Genomic DNA, 17,495 nt, shown 5'->3' on the forward strand with positions numbered 1-17,495 from the left:
CTCAAGCTTTGCTTGATCAGAAGTGCCATGAAACTCCAATATCTTAAGTGCCTTACACAAAAACACACAAAGATCATCAGCCCGAAAAGGTTTAGCAGATGAAGGAGCTACTGAAGAGCCCTCATCATTTTCTTTCTCCTTCAGTTCAGAGACTAAAGGGGATCGTGAAGCCAGATCACATTCTTCTTCTGGGGAATGAGCCATGGTTACTATTTTCCTTTTCTTTATTAGAAGCAGCTTAGTTAACAGAAAGTAGTAGGCCTTTTCCTAATCGCCTTGCTGCCCTTATTCAGAATGGCAACCATACCTTCAGCTTCCAGCTTCATCCCATCTTTTAAAAGATGAGAACAACATAAATGCCTTGGTTGCAAGCCACCTTATTTCCCCATGGGGAATGACTGAATCCTCTGAATTAGGGGACGATGGAAGAGCTGACAAAGACTCCCTGCACCTGGAAAATCCTTCTACTAACCTGCTCCAATGCCCTTCATAGTGAGTGGATCATGGAGGTATGGGAGGTGGTAGTTCGTTTTGACAGGAACTCCCTGGTTGTACTTCGGTGGTAACAGCAAGCTGTTTTGAAACTGTCAATATTAGTGAGTTACTCCCTTCTAGAGTAAAGCATTTCCTATTCATAAGAGGTATCAGATCACTACTCACTCCTTCAAATCTGTCTCCTCTATCACCACCCAAACCTGTTGCCAGGGTCTGTGTTTGTGGCGGGGTGCAATTTGGTTAAGGATAGAGGATTCTCATAACCACACTAAGATCCTTTTGGGTTCACCATCTTGCCACTCAATTCCCTTGTTGGAATTGGTGTTTGCAGTAGTGTGCAATTTGGTCAAGGATAGAGGGTTTTAGCTCTTCTGACCGCACCAAGATCCTTTTGGGTTCACCATCTTGCCACCCGATCCCCTTGCTGGAACTGGTGTTTGCACTGGGGTTCAATCTGGTCAAGGATAGAGGATTCTCGTTCTTCTGACCGCACCAAAATCCTTTGGGATTCATCATCTTGCCATCTGATCCCCTTGCTGGAGTTGGTGTTTGCAGTAAGGTGCAAATTTGGTCAAGGATAAAGGATTCTCCTTCTTCAGACTATGCCTGGGCTCGTTGTCTTTTAGTCCTTTCAGTTTGGTAGTAAAATATACTCCAGACATGCCTGACCTATCTTCTTTAATGTTGTAGTGGGACAACATTACAGCACAGCTTAACTGTTACTTCCTGCCTTGCCTCAGCAAACTGGTGGAGGGCGAATGTTGTCTCCATGTTCAAAAAGGGGGCAACAGAGGATGCAAATAATTACTGCCAGTTAGCCTGGCAGCAATACTAGGAAAGTTTCTAGAGCAGATAATGAAACTGACAGGCTGTTAGCACTTAGAAAAGAATGCTGTGATCCCTAAAAGTCAACATGGGTTTCTTAAAAACAAATCATGTCAGGCTAACGTTATCTCTTTTTTTACAGAGGTAGACGTTTGGTAGATGAAGGGATTGCTGTGGGTGTAATCAGATCAGTGATTCACAAACTGTGGTCCTCCAGATGTTTTGGACTTCAGCTTCCATGATTCCTGACTGTTGTCTAAGTTGGCTGGGGCTTCTGGGAGTTGAAGTTCAAGACAACTGGAGGTCTAAAATTTGGAATTCCTGGGCTAGATAGTGCAACTGTCAGGCAGATTTGTAGTTTGGTGACTGACTGAACCAAAAGGGTACTCACCAATGGCTCCTTTTCATCCTGGACAGAAGTGAACAGTGGGGTGTCACAGGGTTCTGTCTTGGAGTCAGTGCTATTTAACATCTTTAACACTGACTTGGATAATGGAATAGGGGGCATACTTATAAAATTTGAAGATGACACCAAATTAGAAGGTTATCCAAGAGGACAGGATCAGAATTTAAAATTAACAAAGAGGAATGTAAGTGCCACTATTCTGCTTTAGTCAGACCTCACCTGGAATAGTGTTTCCAGTTCTGGGTACCACAATTCAAGAGCAACATTGAGAAGCTGGAGTGTGTCCAGTGGAAGTCAACAAAAATGGTGCAGTGTTTGGAAACCACAACCTATGAGGAGTGGGAGCCAGGTATGTTTAGACTTAAGAAGTAACATGATAGTCATGTTTAAATATTTGAAAGGATGTCATATTGAGGATGGGACAAGCTTGTTTTCTGCTTGTTTTCTTACAGCCTTGAAGTAGTTTTGATTGACTAGGAAAGCATGGAAAGCTCAAAATACCTCAATCCAGAAAAATCTAATCACAAAAACACGGTGCACCTTCTTTAAATTAATCATTTTCCAAAGAAAATCTGACTTTCATCATAATGGACAAAAATATTGCTAACCTACAATATTTTATTGGCCCTAAATCTTAAGGCAAGAAAATCTCAGTCAATATTCCTATTTTGTAATCCTTCTCATGTTCACATGTAAGGCTCTTCAAGAAATTATTTTAAAACCTTAGGAGTAAGATTGGTAAAATTAATTTATTAAAATTTTCTCATGCTGGTTTTCATTAAAATGCAGAATTGTCATGATCAATTTTAATATTACAATATTTAAAATCGAAGAATCTTTTCCAGCATTTCACACTTAATCTGATTTTTAACGGAAAACACATAGATCAGCATATATATTTTTAATGCTATCAAATCCAAGATAAATACAATATATACAGGACGTCAAAATAAGCTTTACACTGCTGATCTTCCATCATAGAGGAGATCTGTTTTCAAAGCAAAAGATAAAACAGGGATCCAAACTACCGCTTTACAAATGGAAGACTTTTCAGCCTAAATGAAAAAGAAAGAGATAGATAGAGAGGAAAGAACTGAATTAGTAAACAATGGAAATAAATATTCTGAATTAGATTGTTATAATATATATTCTCTATGGCATATAAATGTAAAATAAGTAAATTACTGGAAAGATCCATAAGATCCAAAATCCACTAAACAGTGATACCTTTACTGACCAACCATAATATACAAAATATATGTTGCAAGCTTTAAAAGCTCTACTGGCATCTGCATCAAGCAAAGGTGTTAAAAATCATGCATGAGAAATGATATTAGAGTCACAGGCCCACATTCTATAAAGCTGTTATTCACAGTTAAGATGGTAATGGAGGGATATTCATGAGGGCAGGCCACTGCTCCTTATGGCCATACAGATTCTGGGAGACAATGAATCATAAAATCTAGGAAATAAAATTTAAACTCCATTAGCAACATAAAAAGGATACTTCCATTGATATCCAGGTTGCCTCTTTCCTTGCAAGGCTACCAGCCTCCTTTGTTAGGCAGAGAACAATGCATTTCTCAAGAAGCCTCCATCCTGTTGCATTAGGAAAACTTTTAGATGCTGTTTAGGTAAAACATGCCAAATGCATTCCCATTTTTTAAAGACTTTACCTTTGTTAGAGGTCGAAACCTTAAAGAATATAGTCCCAGTCCTTTGGCTCCCTCATTAGGATTTCTCTGTTGTGACTAAAGTGTGGTGTTTTCACATATAGAAAACATATCCGGGGTAACTGTGTAGGCCATACAGCAGAGGCCAATATGGCTACCCCAGATATTGTTACTGAAAAGAATGTTTATGACCTTTATTTGACCAATATTTCAAATCAATCTTGGAATGGCGACACATTTACAACTGAAGAATAAAACACTTCTATTAGGAGATCAACAGATCACTTATGCAAGACTGGTCTTTCTCACATGAAGCATCCAGGCAATGAGCAAACATCCCTGTCTCGATTTACGATAAGTGATTGTATAAAAAAACAGAATATGTAAGTATCACAGTTTATAGGAAAATAATACAATCAACCATTAATTATAAGGAATAATACTTTAACACCTACTGGAAATATGATTAACTTTAAATTTTATATGTACTTACCTTGGAATATTGCACTCTAAATCAATGAGACACATTTCTAAATCAATATGCATCAGCCTTGGTCTAAAGAGATCCAATTTTCAAAAACTAGCCATCTTTGTCTCCCCTCTTCTGCCTAATGTAAATTGCTCCCTGTCAAACTGGCTTTTAAAATAAAAGGCATGAGGACTGTGTAACACAAATAGTATTGTCTACTTTACAAATACTTTGAATTTCATTACCTTTTTAAAAATTCTTGCGGTGGTATATCTGCAGTTTCTTCCTCACAGTTGCTATCACTGCTATCAGCAGTGTCCGAGCCACTGTTCTGTTTGGATTTCTTATTCTTATGTTTGCTCTTGTGTTTGGATTTCTTGTGTTTCTTTTTCTGAAAAAGAAATGGATTTCTTATTCTTATGTTTGCTCTTGCGTTTGGATTTCTTGCGTTTCTCTTTCTGAAAAAGAAGTGCAGTTCTAATATTTACATTTTTATGCATCTTACAAGGAGAAATCTGACAAATTAGGAACAAAATCTCGAACGATGCAGCAATCTCATTGTTTTATACTATGCATATGTATAAAATGGAATAACAGTTACTCATAGATTAAAGGTTGGGGGGGGGGAATGATAAGGTAAGATCTTATGAAGATTTACCCAAAATAAGTACAAACAGGTTCAGTGGGTCGTACTTTTAAGCTTTTACAATGTTTTGGCATAAGAGAGCTTAGTGTCCCCATCATACTGTAATTACTAATAAATGGAAACAGCAGCTCTGGTAATGATGTTTCCTCAGCTGTCTCCATTGGACATCAGAATCAGCCTTTTATCCACCATAAATTTATGCATAGGGCTTTTGTGATATACACATGGCTTAAATTAAGCTTGATTCAATACATTATGCAAATATGAAGCTCATGTGAACTGATGCAGGTAAAAGAAAAGTGAATCTGATCAAATTATATGTTTGATGGCAGAATACGTGCATAGAACAGTATACCATAAGGGCTTGAGATTTAGAATGAAGGAGACAAATGGTCCATTCTCTATAGTTCTGCATAAGTCTCAGTCCCACCCCATCTATCATAATAAATTACCTTTTCTTTTTTGTGTTTGTGTTCTCTTTTAGTCTTATGTTTTTCTTTGCTCTTTTTAGGCTTCTTAGTGGCTTCAGGAGAACTTGCAAGCTGTATTTGCTCATGTTTCAAAGGAATGTCTAAAAGCATCAGAGAGAAAAATCACTTGCTGAAAATAGATCAAAAGCTACTCAAATAATGCTTCCGGACTCTTAGGACGCACTACTGCTCTAGTCTTAAAATAACATGTTTTGGATCCTGCCCAATATATTTTTTTATTTCGCTGCAAAAGCCAGCATGGCACAGTGGTTTGAGTGTTGGACTGTGACTCTAGAGACCAAGATTTGATTCCCAGCTCGGCCACGTAAGCCCACTGGGTGACCTTGGGCAAGTCACACTCTCTCAGCCTCAGGGGAAGACAATGGCAAATCATCTCTGAACAAATCTTGCCAAGAAAACCCCTTTTGGGTTAGAAACAACTTGCAGACAGGAAACAAACAAAATGTTAAAGCAACTTCGCTATTACACTGTTTGTACATTGACATTCGCCGAGCCACTAAATTCCTGCACACAACCTTATAAAAATATAAACTTTATAGAATTTGCTGAAATGAATTTACCAGAAGGAACAACTGGAGGCAATTTTGGTCCAAATTCTTCTCCTTGATCCACTACTTTCATTGAGGGAGGAGTTACAGTAACAGAAGATTCAGGTGTGACAGCTTTGCTTTCTTTAACAGGAAAAGAAAAGTCAGTTTTTATCAAAAGTGATGCCTTCATAATAATGTTGAAAGAATAACACAACAGGAACTGCCAGTAATACAGCACACAGAACAGCCCAAATCCTGTATTTGAGATGCTGGTGCACTACAGTAAAGGTTCTTATAACGTACAACAGGCTTGTAATAGACGAGAACACATCAGAGCTATTTTTGCTGTTGAAGATATGTGAAAGATTTGAAAGAACCAAATAAGCTTTATCTTGTCATCAGTTCTACTTCCCATAACAAGCCAAACTGAATTATAAGGATTTTACTAGTGACATCTGGTGGCTTCTGTATCCATAGGGTAGTGAACCTACTGTTTTAGCCTGAATCTTAGAGATGCAATGCAAGATGTTGAATGTATGTGTGTATATGTGCCTTCAAGTTGCCTGTCAATTTATGGTGACCTCATGAACTTCACAGGGTTTTCTTAGGCAAGAAATCCACATAGGTGGTTTAAACAGTTCCATCCTTTGAAACATAGCATACAGCACTTGGTATTTATTGGTGATCTCTCATTCAAGTACTAACCATAGCTAACCAATGAAGTTAAGCAGGGTCAGCCCTTGTTAGGTACATGGATGGGAGACTGCCATCAAACACCAGGTGTGTAGGATATATTTTAGAGGCAGTAACTAGCAAACTGGCAAAACTACCTCTGAGGATTCCTTGCCTAAGTAAGCCATATGAAGATACTTGGGGTCACCATAAATCAACAGGCAATGCAAAGGCAAATACACACACAGAGTTTATCAAGTACTTAAAGGTTTGGTAAACTATGATTTTGTACTACAGGAATGGGCATTGTGCTTGTGTGATCCTTTCTCTCAAATTGAATTAGTTACTTCATCTTTTGCAGAAATCATGGTTTGTCAGGGAGTAGTGGCAAACTAATGTTTGTATTTGTCCTCCAAATCAGGATGACATACTAGCTTCCAAGAACTTGTTTTCTATCCTACTTAGAAGTAAAATTCCTCTTTGGCAGTTTGACTGTAGCAGCAAACTATGTTTTGAGCCAAAATGGAAGGAACTGAAACACTATGGATGAGGAGAAGAAAGCGTTTGCACATGGTTCATTAACGCAGTGCAAAAATCAAAGTCTGCCATTACATCTGAATGAGTCCAGTATTACCTTGACTAAAAGGTAAAGGAGAATGATACTTCGTATTTTCAGAAACTGGTTCTGTCACTGTTGCTGTTTGCTCTTCACCATCACTTTCTTCTTCTGATGAAGATGACTGTTCATCTGAGGAGCTGGCAAAGATGGCTTTAAACAAATCCATAGATGGCCTGCTTTCTTCTTCTGCTACTTCTTCATTCTGACTCGTACCATCATTTACTGTCTGACAAGAGTTAAAAGTAAAGGGAGTTTACATATACTGGAAACATTCATTTTCTTTCCTATTACCATGTTGCAGTCTTGCTGTTGGACAAGTATGCACTAAACTATATTTCTAAGACAACAGCTCACAAGTGCAACAAGGTAAGGAAATCTATCAATTACGTACATCATCAATATTCTACCATCAGGCGATAAAGTGGAAAAATCCAAGTATATTAAGAATGTACATTGGAATCACTGAACATATGGAGCCACTATACCTTGTTGGCAAAATGTTCATCAGTCTTTTTTTTATCCTTCAATTCAGTTGGTGTCGCCGGGTGCTCCTGGATATTAACCTTTGATTGAGCTAAATTTATAAACTCACTAATAGCATCTTTCTTCTTCTTCTCTTTATCAGACACATCCCATCTTGATGGCTTCTTTGGCTCTTGAAGAGATGAATATCCTTTCAGGGTTATATGTCCAATCTCCTAAGTCATATTGATCATATTCGTTCATTATTATTTAAATTGCTCATATTTTCTTTAAATGTATTGGATAATAAACGTTTTTACAATTTATTGACCAGATAATAAACAAGGAAATCTACTGATTCTCCACCCCATTCTTGACAGCTTGGAATTTTGTCTGCCAATTCATTTTCCTTCTGTTGTTGTTTCTTAAAATTTAGCCTATTTTAATATGACACATATTTCACATATTGTCAATTTTGACTAATACACCCACAAGAAAAAAAAGGACACCTACTGTTTTGAATACTATTCTGTTGCACTCCTTTTGCAGTGGGCTGGTTCAGTGTTACTGATGTGGACTCTGATACCGTCAAGAAATTGAACACAGAATACTTGTCACGTTTCACTTTGGGTAATCCAACTATACATGACCTGAAAAAAACAAAAGCTGGGGTTCTCAATCATGCTTTTAATAACTGTAACTTTTTGCCATCAGAGAAATATTACTCAAAATGAGAGATATACTGTTCAACATAAGTAATTGTTCACAAGATCAGTAGAATTTTAGATTTTGTTTCCAAGATTTTGCAATCTGAGCATCAAGACCAACTGTCAAAAAGAGTCTTTTAAAAACCTTGTTATATGCAATTCATAGCTTTAAAATAAATCTACAGTACAAACAACAACAGCTTATTGTCTTAACTCATAGTTTATCCTTCAAGGGAAAGTGTATGTGCTCAACTTACTCTGAATAGGGATCAGGAACATTAAACCTTTTGCACAGTAGTTTATCTGGGTGCCACTCAAATGTCTCTCTTGTGAGCTTGCCAAACATTTTCATATTTGCAGCTGCCTTTTTGTCATCAACATCAGTCTAAAATAATCACAGTGATAAATAGCAATCAAAAACAATGCATCAGCTACACCAATTACATACTGATTCCCACATCAATCACGCTCAGACCCAAATTTTGATAGCATTTTTAGAAAATTACTTTGATAATGCTGCTTAAGAGATAAGCAATGATTAATTGGGTACAGGTCAGTTGTTACTGCAAGACATAATAAGAACACACCTCTTGATCTCGAGGAACTTCTACTTTATCAGTGTCATCTTCATGCTTTGCAGAAGTAAACCTTGAAGACAGGACAGAGCTAGAAGGTTTGTACAGCATCGCAGCACGAGCAAATTCTTCTTGTTCTCTCCTACGCTCCCATTCTGTCATATTAGGATCTAAACAGCTTTCTAGCACTTCCACTGGAAGATAAAGGAGGAGCAATTAGTAGTCCATCAAGCTAAATTGTTTGAAAGGAGATGGCTTTTTTAAAATAACAGCAACAAAGCTGTTCACAATTAGGAGCCCAGGCTGCATACCTTTAACTATAGTTCTTCAAATAGACATCTGTGAACTCACACAAATGAGTTACCTTGCACCTGCTAGTCTCCCATTTGTGTGATTAAGAGCAGTATGACACTTTGCCCTTTTCTTTGTTTCTTCTAATTTTTGTTATTCCCTCTCCCTTTCTTTTACTCATCAGAAGCACAATGTTGAATCTATTTTATACAGGGAACAATAGATGTATGTGCACTGCAAATTACCTTTTGTTCCATGTTTGAGATTTGTTGTGTAATTTTCATATCTCTTTTGCTTTTCTGGATCTTTTGCAAATGGTCTGAAATCATTAGAACCAGTTGAGGGTAGCTGCGTTCCCAGCACTAGCTGCCACTTTGGTGGAGTATCATGTAAAGCAGATGCCTGGGGTCTGTTATGCAAGAATTTTGGGGGCACTGCTGGAGTTTTCATTTGATGTTCTGATGCTTGTTTCACTTCTTGGATTCTTTCTTTGTCTTTATCTGACAAATACTCTAGAACAGAAGTTGTTGGACCTAAACATAAAAAAACCTTGGTTGAGGGCAAATGTAAAATTCTCTTCTTGGAAGCTAAAATCAAGAATCTACAGAGGCTGTGACTGTATATAACATTTGGTCAAAATGTGTTATCATGCATGCCACTCAGACCTCACTAATGGTTGCATCAAAAGGTACTCAGTTTCATAACAATCATAATAATAATAATTTGGTAAACATAACTTTATTTATTAAAAGCCTACCATAAAAGCTTTTAACTCTTTTGAAACCTAGGACATGAGCTCTGCCTAAAAGGACATTAGTTATGCACAAAATGATGCAAACCTCCAGGAAGACAGGATTTAAAATGAACAGTATATTGGATTGTGGAGTATCACCTGTCATTGGTTCAGTCACCAAGTCACTTGCAGACATGAAGCTAATCCAGAGGGAATAGGAAGTACAAATCCCTGTTCTCGATTTAATTTGAAGCATGGTATTTGTACTCCAATGACCAGGAGGTTAAAATGACAAAAGCCAGAGAAGTCTGTCATCTAAACTTGGCATGAAAACATAATATGTTTGCAAAGAGTAATCACAGAGTTGAATGTCTCACCCAATCAGAATTTTGATGTGATTATACAGTCAGCTTTCCACATATGCAGCTTTGACTTTGACGGATTTGAGCAAGATGTTCTCTTTAGAGATCTCTAGTGCCTGCAATGTGAATCTACAAGAAACTGACTATAGAGTCAAGACACATGATCTAGAGATTCTTACAGAAAACACCTCTCTAGTTATTTATAAGTCAAAATAAATGTAGATTACAATGCATGAACACACACAATGGAAAATAGCTGATAACATACTGGGTACCTTTAAGACTAGTCTCGCCCAGCAATTCCCTCCTCTGAGAAGCAGTCCTTTGGTGTCTGCCTTGTAGTGCTGTATCACACTCAAGCTTCCCAGTGGATTCTGCTAACGCCTGCACTAAGTGTGAGTTTTCACTACTAGCTTTTATCACTGGTCGAAAGTAATGGACTGGTCTGTAATCCCTTGGCAAGTCAGGAGGAGGATAAATCTTTCAAAGAAAAAGCAACATCACACATGAGAGTGTGGTTGTAGACATAATCTTATGCTGATTACTTAACATCAGAGACATTTAATATACTTATAAAACTCTGGTTGCTATACAATGTTTAATAAGCCATACAGACCAACTCTGAGAATTGAATCCTGCATACAGTATTTGAAATGCTGCAACTAGAAATACTGGGGCAGTATTCCTGATAGGCACAGAATGTCAACCCCTGTCTCTAGATAGCCCCCACTAGCTTCCCCACAATGCCCCAAGACATTTACAGCTCCAATATTCTTACTAGCTTCCCAATCTTTGTAAAAACCTCACAATCTTCTATACAAGAGAAAAACTACAGCTGAAACTATGCTGCATAAGTAATGAAATTTGAATAATCTTGCAGACTTTTAAACATTTAATGCCTGCTGGGATTTTTAACTTCTTTGGAATTGTTTTCCTTTGCTTCATTCTTTAGGTCCTTTTTTACATGCCTCTAAGTTTTACTCTTGACCATGGGTCATATCAAAATCCATAAATTTGACCCCAAAACCTGCCCTCAATTTATATGTGAGGTCAACTTATAGTCGAGTGTATAGTTCTATTGAATTTAAATATCTAAGAAAACAGAACAACTCCATGAAATACCCTACTTGCAGAGAAAAGAATAGTAGTTTACCTACCTTTGGAGAAGCAATTGATTTAGATGCCACTGAGAAACCTTCCAAAATTTTTCCAATATATTTCAGCTCTCTCTCTATTTCTGTAAAATAATGTTATCATTCAGAAGAAACACTGTGTAGCATTTGGTAAATAATCCTACAAGACCACACCCTTCCAGATGTTAAGAGTACTCTGGGGCTCCAGAGCATCCCACTTCCACACCTTGCTTGCTTTTATGCTGCTTAGGTGCTGTCCACCCACATAACTCATCACCAGGCTCCTCATCTTTCAGAACAGTGTCATATTTACAAAGTGATTCAGTAGCATAAATGTCATCATCTTCTTCTTCCAAAGCTCCTACACCAAAAGCCTAAGGAAAACAAATAGAGAATGGGTACAAATGAGTATCAATGCAAAAGACCAATAATTGCATCTAAACTTAACATAAGAATGAATGGTTGATGTTAGATTGGTGAACAGAGCTGTGAGCTGTGCAAAACTGGCAGGCCCACTACTGTATACATGACATTAGGAAAGGGATGGGAACGTTCTTGCTTATCAAGTTGGGATGCTGCTTTAGGAACTTTACCATGGGGCATAAAATGATTTTTGTTTAGGGGTTTCTATGAGACCACTTTGTCTCATATAAACTTCCCTGTATATGGAGATAATCAACCGAGGTCTTGTTCTGTGTTCTCCAAAGCAATTAGCAGTGATGCAGAAGTGTTTCTTAGCAGACATGAAAATGATTTTGTCAGAACTGGGAAATTTTGTTACCAGGATTTTGTTTTTGTAGTTTTATCTGTTGGGAATTTTTTTATAATTCATTGTTAGGTTTTATCTCTATGTTACAAACTGCTGTTTCACTGTTATTTTTGCATGTAATTGATGTTTATACTGACAGGCACTCTGAAGGCCTTCAAGAAGAAGAAATGCCTATGGTATCTAAGTATTTGTGAACTACTTCTGCCATTATCCTTCACCACTGGCAAGCCTTCCTATGGCTGATGGGAATTAGATTTCACCAGTTTCTAGAGGACCTGAAGCTCATCACACTCTGCTTACTTCTGGCTATATTCTGTGTCTGGTACTATGTGAGAGTTGTCTGTAACCAGTACTTCAGTTGGTAGAAAGGTGCTGCAACAAGGTGCCTTGTGGGATAAGAAATACTTAAAATGTAATGTTTTACCTGCCCCAAAATACCAAGCTTCCGTCCTTTGCTCTGCCGGAGATCACCAAGTAGAGTTGAATTTTCAGAACTAGGACTAAAAAGGTGTAGGTGTTCTTCTGAAACTCCAAATAAGGCTTTGGTTGGATCCAGGCCTTTATAGCCAAGTCCATGAACATTCTCTTTAGGGGTCAGGTCTACAGGCATTATATCTTTGGGAGCAAATGTCACATTTTCTGGCTGATATTCATCCTCTTCCTCCTTTAAGAAGGTAACATATATTATTTATAATGAAGTTGCATTACTACGGTCAGTAATACTCTTAAAATGTCCCTTTGTATTTATGTCATGTAACTCATGACATTCCCTTGTTATCTGCCCCACAGTCAATTAGTCTATAGTTCTTTGAGGCAGAAACATCTCTTTGGGCTGCTATGCCCCTTTGTAGATTTTCTCATACAGTAATACTGCTCTATAAATGATTGCAGAAAATTTTCAGTGACACATTCATTACTACAGATATAAAGGTTTCTCTACATAATTTGCATAACTATTTGTTGTATAAAAATAATTAGAAACATCCCACTCAACCTCCACCTTCCACAAAATGTTGTACAAATAATACCTCTGTTTCTTCAGATCCTGGAGGCAAAGCACAGCCATATATTTTCACGTCAGACTCTGCAACTAAATATGATGAAACAAGGTTGAAATACACAATTCCCTGCATATTACAGAATATCAGTGAGATTTTACACATACGTATCTTATTACAGGACTAGAGCAGATGGATCATACTGGCTTCATTAAATGAAATCTCAGCCTAACAACCTAACAAAAAGCAGTATATTTAATGGACTATACCAGGGTTTTGCTTGTATGGTTTTCTCTTTACGCGAGGTCCAACACCTTGTCCTTCTTTCCATCCCATTTTTCGCAACAAGTCAACACCAACGGTTATTCTTAATAGGAAATGAACAAAATGGTTGTTAGAAATAAACATATTAACATCATTTACACAACATATATAAACATCTAGCAATATATAGCAAACTCTTCAAAGTACAGCCATGTTTTAGCATTAGGAACATGAGCTTAAAAAGGAAACGTAAATTCTGCTGCCCTGCAAATGCTAAAAGTAAAACACTGTGAAATTGGGATAACTCAGCAATATAGCTAATATATACTTACTTGGGAGGTGCTATAAATTCATCCAATACAGCAGCTCCAGGAATGGGACCAACAACTCCTGCAATTTGTCTGGCTTTCTCTTTTATTCGATCCTTACTCTTGGAAGCATATTCATCTGTAACTGCAATTTCCTTTGGTGCTATCCCATGTTCACTAAGATCCTTCATGAAGAGAAGAGAGAGGAAAAAACAAGGCAGAAATAAAAAATTCAGAATGGAAATAATTCCTCTCCAAAAGCTGCTGTTGTAGTATGCCTTTAAGTTGTTCCTGACTTACAGCAACCCTAAAGCAAATATATCATTGAGTTTTCTTGGCAAGTTTCTGCATAGAGGGTTTGCCACTGCCTTCTCCTGAGGCTGAGAGAGTGGCCTGTTACAGACAGCCAAAATAAAGCTGCTTTGAGTCACAGTGGAGGTATGGTGTTTCAATGATGCATGCGTCCTAAGAGTCTAGAACCCACACCAAAGCCACACTCCAGTCCTTAGGGCTGGAGCATGGCTTTGGTGCAACTTCTGGACTCATAGGACGCATGCATCATTGAAACACCATACCTCCACTGTGACTCGAAGCAGCTTTATTTTGGCTGTCTGTAACAGGCCAGTGTGACTTGCCCAAGGTCACCCAGTGGGTTTCATAGTCGAGCTGGGAATAAAACCCTGGTCTCCAGAGTCATAGGCCAACACTTAAACCACTACATCATGCTGGCTCCCATATATGAAAAAAATAACTTTTAAATGCAAAATAAAATTTAAAAAATAAAGAGCACATTTATGATATCATAATCATAAAAGATTTACCTAAGCCAAGGTATATTTAGCAAGCACTTTCCTGCAGCACAAGCCAGGGATCTGGAGAAATTTTAGTTTGTCATGAACAAGTGGTATACACTTCCATACTATTCAATTGTTAACCGCCACCCTCCAAACAAAGTTTCACTCCAGAATTGGTTTATTGTGCTGTCTGGCAGAGGGCAGATACTCTTCTCTTATTTGTTCCCTACCAACAAGCCACAAAGAAACTAATACTCCAGTTTGCACAGAGGTAACAACCACAGAACTGAAGCTGTCTACTTCCAGGAGACAAAATAAACCCTGTGTCTTGTTTAGATACAACCCTGCAAGTGGAATGCTACTCCTCCTTTCCTTCATTGGACAAGCTGAGCAAAGCGGTAGCAGAAGAAAATGTTGGCTCGAATAGCAGTGCGTCCCTATGGGTGTGCCCCATTTTAAATCCCTCCATTTGTCCCTTGTGAGTAAGAAAGGGACGTGGATTCAAAGTCTGCGCAAATGGAAGGACAACTGTATATTTAACATCTGTGCTGTTTTAAAAATTTACCTCTTCGTCCATAAAATCTTCTGGCCCCAGGACTGTTTTTTCTGCTCTCTTTTGACGTGACGATACAAAGGTTGATGGTGCCCATCCTTTAAACACATCAATTCATATTTGTAAGACATGACATTAAAGTACAGCTGAATGTTCTGTAACTAAATTTAGCAATAGCAAATACATTTCCATATGCTTCAAGAAGCTCAGGATGGCATAGATCCAAAACACACTGCAGAAATAATCCCATTTGAGACCGTTTTAACTGCCTTGGCTCAACGCTAGGGAATTCTGGAAATTGTGGTTTTGTGAGACATTTAGCCTTCTCTGTCAGGGAGCTCTGGTGCCACAATAAACTAGAGACTGTGAACTCAAGACTCTCCATTCTTTTTCCCAGTACTACTACTAAGCCAACTCTATGCATCTATCGTATGGATTTCCAGCATCAAGTAGCAATTTGTATTAGATGACTGACAAAACCTCTACAGCTCTTGATTCTAACAGAAACAATCCCTAAGATGTAATTTCACTTTGTAGATAAACAGATTCACTGTTTGCTATGAACATGCAAACATGAAGCAGAATGAGACAGAAATATCTATAGATAGATAGATATAGCTATATATCCAATACAAATTATTAGTTACCTTCTTTCGAACCCACAGTGTTGAAATAGCCGGCAGAGAAACCACCGCTAAACGCTCCGTGGAAACGTTTGTACCGTCCCTTTTCATCTCTGACAGTTTGTTCTTGCAGAGGGACTGGTTTCTTAATTCGTTCGCCTGCAATTATCATTTTAAAGAACACAAATTAGTACAGTATAGGGAATGCATGGAAACTATCATTCAGGCAAACAGATGAGAGTTATATCCTGATATCTGAAAGACATAACGTTAGTTCATCCAATAACGCCAAACCACTGCATTACTTCTCTGCTGCCTCTTGTTTTCCAGCTTACAAAACAGGTGGGCAGAGAAGGCTGCAGAAGGCCATGGGCTTCTTAAAAATACTAAGTTAATAATAATAATAATAAATTCTATTTGTATACCGCTTTTCCATAGATCAAAAGTTCATTTCTTTTGTTCATTTGTTTGGAAACAAGCGGGTTTTGTCCTTTTGCAACTGTACATCTAGGGCCAAGTGTTCAGGGTTGCTTGTTCCAAAACAAAGAAAACAAAACTTTAACATTTCCTAAACAGATTGTACTGTACTTCTTAAACGTAATCAAAAGTTTGATAACACCACAAAATGAATTTGCTCATATAGATGTTTCGAAATTAACTAAAGGGGAGGAGGAGGAGGAAAATAGGGGTTTGGGTTCCCTGTCTTTGTGTGAGTTTCTATAAATGCTTAGCAATATCTGATTTCGGGGCTAGCTGATCAAGAAGTAGGAAACATGACGGTCTGTGATCTCAATCTACGTCTCGCTTAGATTCAGTCTAACAGCTCCGGGTGTCAAAATGTGAATTTTCCACTCAAGAGTACAGAGCTACACACATAACTACTAGCTCCATGTTTTAGGTTATGTTCTATTTAGACAAGTTGCTTCAGTCAAGCAACTTACTATCCGTCTTTTCATTTCGTTCTGCAGCAGAAATCAAGAACCTTTGGGCCACTTGGAGGCCTGTCAGGGTGCTAAGATATACATTTTGGCTCTGGAGACCTGGGTTCAAATCCTGGCTCAGCCATGGGCAAAAAGAAACCCCCCCTTAGGGCTGCCATAAGTAGGAAGCGACTGGAAGGTGCACAACAGCAACAAAGGCAAGGCTGCTTCTCTAATTCCGAGCCAAGGACGCCAGGCTTCCAAAAGGAGGTTGAAAGGGGTCCCTTCCTCCATTTAAGGCCGCCTCACCTTCCTCCAAGGGCTCCAGAGGGGTCCCAAAAGTGACAAAATCTCCCTCTTCCTCTCCATCGCTTTCGCCCGCCGCCATTTTGTCTGCCCTGGCAGGGGGCGGAGCTTCCTCGGGCCACGCCTCCCCTCGCGCTGACCAATCAGCGCGCCCATTCTCTGGCTGAGAATCCGCTTCGGCCTTAACTGCTATGGCCGCCTCCTCTTGCATTCTGGGATTTGTAGTTTAAACAGGGGCATTCAAGCATTCTCAACCAGGTCAAGATTTAGGAGGAACTTCCTGACTTTCAGAGCTGTTTGACACTGGGACACATTCCCTCAGAGATTGTAGTGGAGACTCCTTCTTTGGAAGTCTATAAACAGAGGCTGGATGGCCATTATATTATTATTATTATCATCATCATCATTATATGTCAGGGATGCTTTGACTGGGAGTTCCTGCATGGCAGAATGGGGTTGGACTGGATGGCTTTTGAGATCTTTTCCAACTCTGTATGATTCTATCAACTGCCATTGGTCATGCTGAGGGCCGGATTAAGAGCTTTAGAGGCCCTAAGAACCTTTGTTGTTGTGTGTCTTCATAATAATAATAACAATAATGCATTTTTATTTATATCCCGCATCCTCCCACAGGATCAAGGCGGCTTACAACACAATAAAATACAATACACTCATCCCTCCATATTTGCGGCTTTAATTATTCACAGATTTGATTATTATGTCCTCTCTAGGAATATCTAGGTCCTCCAGTGCAACTCTATGGTCAACTTTAAAAGTGGCATTGAAAGATGATTCCTAGAGAGAACACTCTACTAGGCATCTGTAGCTCCTCCAGCGCTACTCTATGGTCGGTGTCTGTCAGACGTTGACC

General features: G+C 38.5%; 1 protein-coding gene across 1 annotated transcript; it reads right to left on the bottom strand.

Moving 5' to 3' along the window:
* Positions 1–2,456: 2,456 nt before the first annotated feature.
* GPATCH1 (G-patch domain containing 1) lies at positions 2,457–16,715 on the bottom strand. Its single transcript, XM_042438474.1, has 20 exons — positions 16,628–16,715; positions 15,423–15,557; positions 14,788–14,873; positions 13,453–13,613; positions 13,126–13,223; positions 12,887–12,948; positions 12,283–12,522; positions 11,316–11,463; positions 11,114–11,193; positions 10,232–10,436; positions 9,107–9,394; positions 8,583–8,764; positions 8,253–8,380; positions 7,802–7,938; positions 7,312–7,481; positions 6,842–7,052; positions 5,566–5,676; positions 4,967–5,085; positions 4,114–4,259; positions 2,457–2,781 (listed from the first exon to the last, which is right to left on the bottom strand). The coding sequence occupies exons 1-20, from the start codon at positions 16,704–16,706 to the stop codon at positions 2,751–2,753; spliced, it is 2,817 nt and encodes a 938-aa protein (XP_042294408.1). The 5' UTR covers positions 16,707–16,715; the 3' UTR covers positions 2,457–2,750.
* Between the last annotated feature and the right edge of the window lie 780 nt (positions 16,716–17,495).

The sequence above is a fragment of the Sceloporus undulatus genome, chromosome 8 (genome assembly GCF_019175285.1).
Source record: "Sceloporus undulatus isolate JIND9_A2432 ecotype Alabama chromosome 8, SceUnd_v1.1, whole genome shotgun sequence".
In the NCBI taxonomy this organism is placed as follows: Eukaryota; Metazoa; Chordata; class Lepidosauria; order Squamata; family Phrynosomatidae; genus Sceloporus; species Sceloporus undulatus.

Excerpts from the sequence above, each read along its gene's own strand:
- GPATCH1 (XM_042438474.1), bottom strand. The coding sequence starts at position 16,706 with ATGGCGGCGGGCGAAAGCGATGGAGAGGAAGAGGGAGATTTTGTCACT. Across the intron at positions 10,437-11,113 it reads AATCAATTGCTTCTCCAAAG|ATTTATCCTCCTCCTGACTT; the intron begins GTAGGTAAACTA and ends TTTCTTTGAAAG. Across the intron at positions 4,260-4,966 it reads ACAAACACAAAAAAGAAAAG|AAAAAGAAACACAAGAAATC; the intron begins GTAATTTATTAT and ends TTTCTTTTTCAG.